A 7593-nucleotide genomic window follows, 5' to 3' on the forward strand; every position below is an offset into this window, starting at 1 on the left:
CTCCTCAGACCTTCCATCCATGTGTCCAAGCAGCCTGAGACGTTGCCTAGACTTGCCCTTCTCATGCGTCCTGCCACCACCTTCCTCTACAGCACCCCATTCTGCTGCAATACTGGGGACCCAGGGCCTTTGCACGTATTAGACAGGGCCTCTTCCCCTGAGCCATGCCCCCTGCTCTCTTGCTGTAGCCCAGACTGGGCATGGCTTGGTCATCCTCCTGCCTTGGGCTCCTGAGAGTCGGGATAATGGACCTGTCCTTCCACGTTGTGACTGACCCAGTAACTTCAGTCACAGGCAGATAGGGAACAGTGCTTATCCTTGGGGGACCCAGGGTCCCTGAGCCCCAGCCAAACCTGGTTGAGCCTGGCTCCCTCAGCTTTGTGTGGTCCCTGCCCTATCACTCTGGACTCACCTGTCCCCCTCCCTTTACCCTCCCACAGTGACGAGGAGCCAGAAGTCACCCTCCTCCCCAAGGACAAGCTCATCTCTCTGTGTAGATGTGAGCCAATCCTGCAGTGGATGCGCAGCTGTGACCATATCCTGTATCAGGCGCTGGTGGAGACCCTTATCCCAGATGTGCTGCGGCCTGTCCCCAGTAAGTGACCCCATCTCAAAGCCATACCCCCAGAGCAGTGGCTCAGCCATGTGGTTCCCCTCTCCTTCCAACTCCTCCCCATTCCTGACCCCAGAGAGCTCTGCCAGGCAGCAGGGCACTAAGCTGACCTGAGCAGGTGCCAGGCTTTCCAGAAGGTTCCCTAGAGGGCAGGCAAGAGCATCCAAGAGTCACCTATTAGGAAAGCCATTGTGGCTACCTCAGTTTCAAGGGCATGCCAGGCCACCATGGGCACCAGGGATGTTTGCTAGGACAAATGGCCAAGACTTGCCCATTAGAGAGAGCATCACCCATGAGCCCAGACGACCTTGGACCCTCACAGGCCCTTCCAGGCTCAGTGCCCACAACCCCAGAGTGGGCAGGAAGCCTGGCTTCTCCCTCGAATGCCTTTCCTGAAGGCAGTCTGTGTGTATGTGGGGCTGTTAGTGTGAGGCCAGGCTAGATCTTCCTGGTTGCACCGGGGGCTCCCTGCCAGAAGTCAGAAGGAGCACAGCACAACTGTGGCCTTTCCCATGTGGCCTTGCTCTCTGGGGGACGGGCCAGGGTGACATTCTGTATCTCAGGAAGACAATGATGTTGAAACATATTTTTCTTTAAAAACTGTGAAAATAAGTTAAAATCAAAAGAAAAACAAAAATGAAAATATAAACGGCCTGATTATCCAGGCATGACGGCACACACCTGTTGTCCCATCACCTAGAAGGCAGAGACAGGAGGATCTCTGCATTCAAGACCAGCCTGGGCTACAGAGTAAGTTTCAGGACAGCCACGTAGAGAGACCCTCTCTCAAAAACAAAAACAGAAAGTCCAATTTTCTTCTTAGCAAGTCAGTGTAAAATAAATTTGGATGTTGACAGAATATACTTTGTGTATACGTGCGTACATGCGCATGTGTACATGTGTGTGTTTATATGCATGTGTGTGCGTGCACGTGGCTGACCCTGATGCTGCGGTACTGGTGATGTGAGCATCTTGATTGCAGGGCAGCCCAGGCAATGCCAGTACTGGCAAGTGTCCCTGTTCTCCGTGCCAGGAGCTCCATCACTGTGGCAGTCATGTGTGCTCCCAGACTGCATCCAGTGTCTCCTCAGAGCAGGGGATAAATGTCTGGTCTTCACTCTTACCCAGCACCTCTTTCCTGAGACAGGCTGCCACTTGTCTCTCCATGGGACTCCTGTCTGTACTGGCATCGTGACCCCATGGAGTGTGTGCAGTCATCCCACTCACCATGAGCCTCTGATTCACGCCTCCAGGTTCCCTGACACAGGCCATCAGGAACTTCGCCAAGAGCTTAGAGGGCTGGCTCGTCAATGCCATGAGTGGCTTCCCTCAGCAGGTCATCCAGACCAAGGTACCAGCATGGAAGGGTCCAGGGACCCCTCGGCCTTTTGGGTGACATGAGGCCTCCTAAGTCTCCCCAGCCTCCTCCCCTGGGTGTCTGGGGAATGGGCCTCCCAGGATGCTGTGGGGGGTGGAAGAGCTGGCAAGGAGAGGACCATAGATGGTTGTGCTCTTGGGCCACCATAGAGCAGATCACCTGCAACTTCCGTCTCCTCCCCTAGTCAGTTGGTGTATTCTGGGCCACAAATCAGAGTCTTCAGTGTAAGTCTGTGGCCTCCGTGGGAAGCAAAAGTGAGGCCCTGGCAGGCCAGGATGTGTGTACAGGGCCGCTAGGCACCTGAGACAGGAGAGGCAGTTCAAGAGATGATGTGTTTGCCACACAAATGTGAGGACTTGAATTTGGACCCTGGCACCACATAAAAAGTTCTGCATGGTGCTGCATGGTACCTATATCACCAGCACTAAAAAGGCAGAGACAGGGGTCCCTGGGGATCTCCCGTCCAGCCACTAGCCTAATCAGCAAGCTCCAGCTTCAGTGAGACCGTCTCAGAAATACAGTGCAGGGACTGGTGAGATGGCTCAGTGGGTAAAAGCACCTACAGGGTCCTCTGCCCTTCCCCTTCCTCCCTCTGCCATCCCGAGTCCCCACAGGCCTGCAGAGAGTGGGGTGGTGTGCAGGGTGCACATAAGTGTGCAAGAGTGTCTGTCCAGCTGCCTGCTCCCACAGCCCCCATGCAGGGGCTCTGCTGACTGTGTGACCTGGGTCCCTCACAGGTAGGTGTTGTGAGCGCCTTTGCACAGACCCTGAGGCGCTACACGTCCCTCAACCACCTGGCTCAAGCAGCACGGGCTGTGCTGCAAAACACGTCACAGATCAACCAGATGCTGAGTGACCTCAACCGCGTGGACTTTGCCAATGTTCAGGTGACTTGGTGGTGACATATGCCTGCCCTGATATGCTCCAAGCTGGGTGCTCCCCACCCAGTCTGGCCAGAAGGCAGCTCATCCCTCCCTGGCCTGCACATCTGTAGTGGGAAGCCTGAGGCTGGCTCATGGGCCACCCACCCATTTGCTGTGTCTCGGGTCCCTTTTGTAGCCAGTTTATCGAGCAGCACTCTGGTCTGTTTGCATTCCAAACACTCCCAGCTGCTGGACCTTGTGTGCCTGGCTCTGTCTTGCCAGAAAAATGCAAACCATGGCATGGCTGAGGACATCCTTCCTTTCAGCACACCTAGGTGTGCCCTGAGAAAGGGACCCTTTGTGAGGCTCAGTGGTACACGCCCATCATCACGACATTCAGGAGACTGAGATGGCAAGGTGGGCATTTTAGGTCAACCTGGGCTACCTCTTGAGACTTTGTATTCATAAATAAGGAAAGGTGGGGCAGGGGCTCAGTGGGCAGAGCCTCCACCTAGCATGCAGGGCTCCATCCCCACACATCAATACTTCTAGGATCAGGAGTCCAGAGTCATCCTCACCTACACACACAATGCAGGGCCAGCCTGGGTACATAAGACCCTGCCTCAAATAAATACAGCAGAAGATCCCCCAGGTCCTCACACACTACCCCTTCACAGGAGCAGGCCTCATGGGTGTGCCAGTGCGAGGAGAGCCTGGTACAACGTCTGGAACATGACTTCAAGGTGACCCTGCAGCAGCAGAGCTCACTGGACCAGTGGGCCAGCTGGCTGGACAACGTGGTCACCCAGGTGCTGAAGCAGCATGCAGGCAGCCCCAGCTTCCCCAAGGCCGCCCGCCAGTTCTTGCTCAAGTGGTCATTCTACAGGTGAGCTGGGTCACCCCACGTGGGGAGAGCCACCCCTGACGTCCACACACCTGCTGGGCCCCTGAGCCTGGAGCAGATGGGGCTGTCTGTCCTGAGGGGAGGGCTGGAGCCCACCACAGCCTCAGACCAAGCCAAGGGAGCCACTGACACAAGTCCCCTATGGGAACATCCAGAAAACAGAACACCTGAAATTTCTAGACGGTGAGCAGGTTGTGGGGCCTTGTACACTCCAAGATGCAGGGAGAAAGTCGGGAACCTGAGCTCTACTGTCCCCACAGAGACACCCTGCCAGGGTCAGCATATCTGTGACAATTAGCCTCAAATACATTAAAATCCTGTGGAAACACGTAAAAGATGAGACTGTGGGCCCTCAAATCAGAAACCTCCAAGGACAGGTGGTGTCCTAGTCAGGGTCACTAATGCTGCAACAGAACACCATGACCATAAAGAGTTGGGGAGGAACGGGTTATTTGGTTTACATATCCATCACTGAGGGAAGTCAGGACAGGAGCTCACACCGGGCAGGAACCTGGAGGAGCTGAAGCAGAGGCCGTGGAGGGTGCTACTTTCTGACTTTCTCCCCATGGCTTGCTTAGCCTGCTTTCTTATAGCACCTAGGACCAGCAGCCCAGGGATGGCACCACCCACAGTGGACTGAGGCCTTCCCATCAGTCACTAAATGAGAAAATGCCTCACAGCTGGATCTCACAGAGACATTCCTCAGCTGAGGCCCCTTCCCCTCTGATGACTCTAGTTTGTGTCACATTGACATGAAATGAGCCAGCATGGCAGGCAGGGCAGGGCAGAAACTCGGGCTGGAGTTAAAATGCAGCCCAAGGGGGGAGACGGCTGTTTCTGTGTGAGGCTTTTCATAGGATTGGCTGAGACACAGTATCAAACTGCTCCCATCAGTCATGGCTGCAGAGTGTCCCTCGGCCACATGCTGCCTGCCATGGGAAACTTGGTCACAGAAGGCTCATGTGGGAAGGAGGGGAGGGATCATGGGGGAAAACACAAGCTGACCAGGGTGCTGTGTGCAAGGCCGAGACAGGAGGGTCTAAGTTCAGCGTGAGCCTGGGCCACAGAATAAGACACTGCCCTCCTCGATCCCCCCCCCCAAAAAAAGGAGGAAAAGAGGAGGGGTGTGAAAGAAAAGAATAAAGACAGAATTGGGCTAGAACACTGGCTCGGTGGACAAGGTGCCGCCACAAGCGTGAGGACCCACGACCCAACCCCAGAACTATGCACAACAGTCCACAGTGCACACAGCCTGCAGTGTCTGTGCTGAGGTGGGATGGAAGGCCAGCAAGCACGCATGTAGACAAACCTGTCTCAAAAAGAAGGCAGAGGGAGCTGGAAGAGGCCCAGTGGTTAGAGCTTCGGCTGCTCCTGCACTCACATGGTAGGTAGCTCACACCTGTAACTCCAGTTCCAGGCAGTGGCCTCCTGGGGCACTGCATCCTCAGAGTGCACTTACAGGCAGGCAACACATTAAAAAACGTGGGGGAGATGTCTGTGTATGTGACCCACGCCTTTAATCCCAGCACTGGAGACAGAGACAGGAGGATCTCTGTGAGTTTGAGGCCTGCCTGGTCTACAGAGCGAGTTCTAGGACTATGTAGAAGACTATCTCAAAAATAAATAAGTAAATAAAATGTATTTTTTAAAATAAAGCTAAAAACAAAGCAAAAAGGTGACAGTGAAGCACTGGGGTGTGCTGCCTTATACCCACACACGCCCCCCTCTGTCCCTGGGTGTGTCCCCTGCCCCTGGAGGCCTCCAGCGGGCAGCCCTTACACTGCTTGCTATCCAGGCTCATAGCATTCTCTGTCCCTGTCCCCAGCTCCATGGTGATCCGTGACCTGACCCTGCGCAGTGCCGCCAGCTTTGGCTCCTTCCACCTCATCCGGCTGCTGTATGATGAGTACATGTTCTACCTGGTGGAGCACCGTGTGGCCCAGGCCACTGGAGAGACGCCCATTGCTGTCATGGGAGAGGTGAGGCAGGCAGGGAGACCCAGAGGCCCAGATCCACCCAGATGACCTCACACTGAGCTCAGGTCTCACAGAGCAACTGTCTTTCCATACCCTGCACCCACATATAGCTCACACCTGTCTGTAACTCCCATCTCCTGGGGATCCAATGCCCTCTTCAGGCCTTTGTAGGTATTACACGTGTGCGCGCGCGCGCGCGCGCGCGCGCGCGCACACACACACACACACACTTCCTAAAAAGGCAAAGAAGTGAAGCTTCAGGGCCTGGTGATGTCACTGGGGTTTGACTGAAATCTCAGACCCATCCCTTCTCTTCCAGTTCAATGATCTAGCTTCGCTGTCGCTGACCCTGCTGGACAAAGGTGGGTTGCCCTGGCTCCCGGGTCCTGGCTCCCTTGCACTGTGTCTATGAGCAGAGCCACTGTGGTAGCCTCCCAGGTGGGCTGAGGGACTCCAGGCAGGAGCTGGCATGCAAATGGTGGGAATCCTGGCAACTGGGTGTGGGCTCCTGTGACGCCCTGTAGTGGCTTAATGAGGTTCCAGAAGAGCTCATTGCTGACCAGTCTGGGTGGCAACCCAGGCCAGTGGCTGGTGGCCACAAGAGAGCCTGGGTTAGAAGGCCAGTCTCTTGATTTGCCCAGGTGACCAGGCAGGACATGGGGGTAGGTTGAAAGTTTCAGAGGCCACTGTGTTCTTACTGTCCCCTCTGTCCCCTCACCCCTGCAGAGGACATTGGGGATGGACACAGCAGTGAGGCAGATGTGGATGGCCGCAGCCTGGGCGAGCCCCTGGTGAAACGGGAACGGAGTGACCCCAGCCACCCACTGCAGGGCATCTAGCCCCTTCCCTGGGCGCCTTCCACCAGCTTCCGGAAGGCGTCACCTGGCCCCCCAGGGACCTGGACTCTCAGCCTATCACACTAGTGCCTCTTAGATGATGCCATGTTTACTGTGACCCAAGGTGCCCCACCCCAGGGGGCCAGAGACTATGGGGAACAACTGTGGGGTCACTCAAGCTGCCCACGCCCCACTAAGGTGCCCCCGGCCCTGGGCTGTTCCCCAGGGGATACAGTGACCCATCTGTCCCCAGTCCCGACCCCCTTCCCTGCTGCGTGTGCGAGTTACGAGGCACAGCCCTCAGAAGAGCCCCAGCTGCTCTCAACTTAAACCATCATTTCAAAGAAAACCAAGCCCCAGGAGTGGGAGGGATGGCACTGCTCGCTGGGCGCTGACCCTGTGCTCTGGTCTCTATGTACCTGAAGGCCTCTTGTGGATGGGCAGGGCCTCCAGGTGCAGGCCCTGACCCTGGGTGGACCACAGATGCTAAAGGCATCTCACCTCGTCCCAGACAGGTCCAAGTCCAAAAAGAAAGCAAAGCTCCGTGTACAGCCCACTCACATCTCCTGGTCAAACTGTCCAGTTCACAGTCCACACCGAGCTAATCCAGGGGGACCTCAGTGGTCAGCACTGTGTCCACACCTCCTGGCAGCACCCCACAACCTGTTTACACCACAGTGTCTAGGCCCTACAGTCTTGTAGACACCACCCCAAACAAGCCATGCTGTCTGCTCTGTTCCTGTGACTGACCCCTTCTCACCCCAAGACCTCAAGATCTCTGCGGACAAATGAACACCAAGGGCGTGAGGACCCTGAGTTCTAGACATCCCAGCACATGGCCATTGCACCTCACTGCAGTCGCCATGTTGAGAATTATGTCCCAAACACAAGCTCCCCCCACAACCTAGGAAGCGCCTCATGAAATACAATAGTTTTTCTCTTTTTGGAAAAAAATGTTCCCCCTGGTAGTTTTGTGCTGTAATTGTTCTTAGAAAGTTCTTGTGAATGTGTCCATCAAAACAC

The 7593-nt window shown here is 55.6% G+C and overlaps 1 protein-coding gene across 3 annotated transcripts in view; it reads left to right on the forward strand.

Moving 5' to 3' along the window:
• The window catches only part of Rfx2 (regulatory factor X2), a 59386-nt gene extending 51793 nt beyond the window's left edge, over positions 1–7593 (forward strand). For 2 of the 3 annotated variants that reach the window (XM_027416810.2, XM_027416811.2), the window contains 7 exons: positions 441–595; positions 1867–1964; positions 2729–2878; positions 3532–3740; positions 5584–5737; positions 6054–6096; positions 6461–7593. In XM_027416810.2, the coding sequence (XP_027272611.1) occupies positions 441–595; positions 1867–1964; positions 2729–2878; positions 3532–3740; positions 5584–5737; positions 6054–6096; positions 6461–6573 (922 nt within the window). In that variant the 3' untranslated portion in view covers positions 6574–7593. Of the gene's footprint in view, positions 1–440; positions 596–1866; positions 1965–2728; positions 2879–3136; positions 3272–3531; positions 3741–5583; positions 5738–6053; positions 6097–6460 lie in introns of those variants that run through there. The other variant, XM_035445350.1, reaches the window with a different exon arrangement.

This window comes from Cricetulus griseus, chromosome 5 (assembly GCF_003668045.3).
Source record: "Cricetulus griseus strain 17A/GY chromosome 5, alternate assembly CriGri-PICRH-1.0, whole genome shotgun sequence".
In the NCBI taxonomy this organism is placed as follows: domain Eukaryota; kingdom Metazoa; phylum Chordata; class Mammalia; order Rodentia; family Cricetidae; genus Cricetulus; species Cricetulus griseus.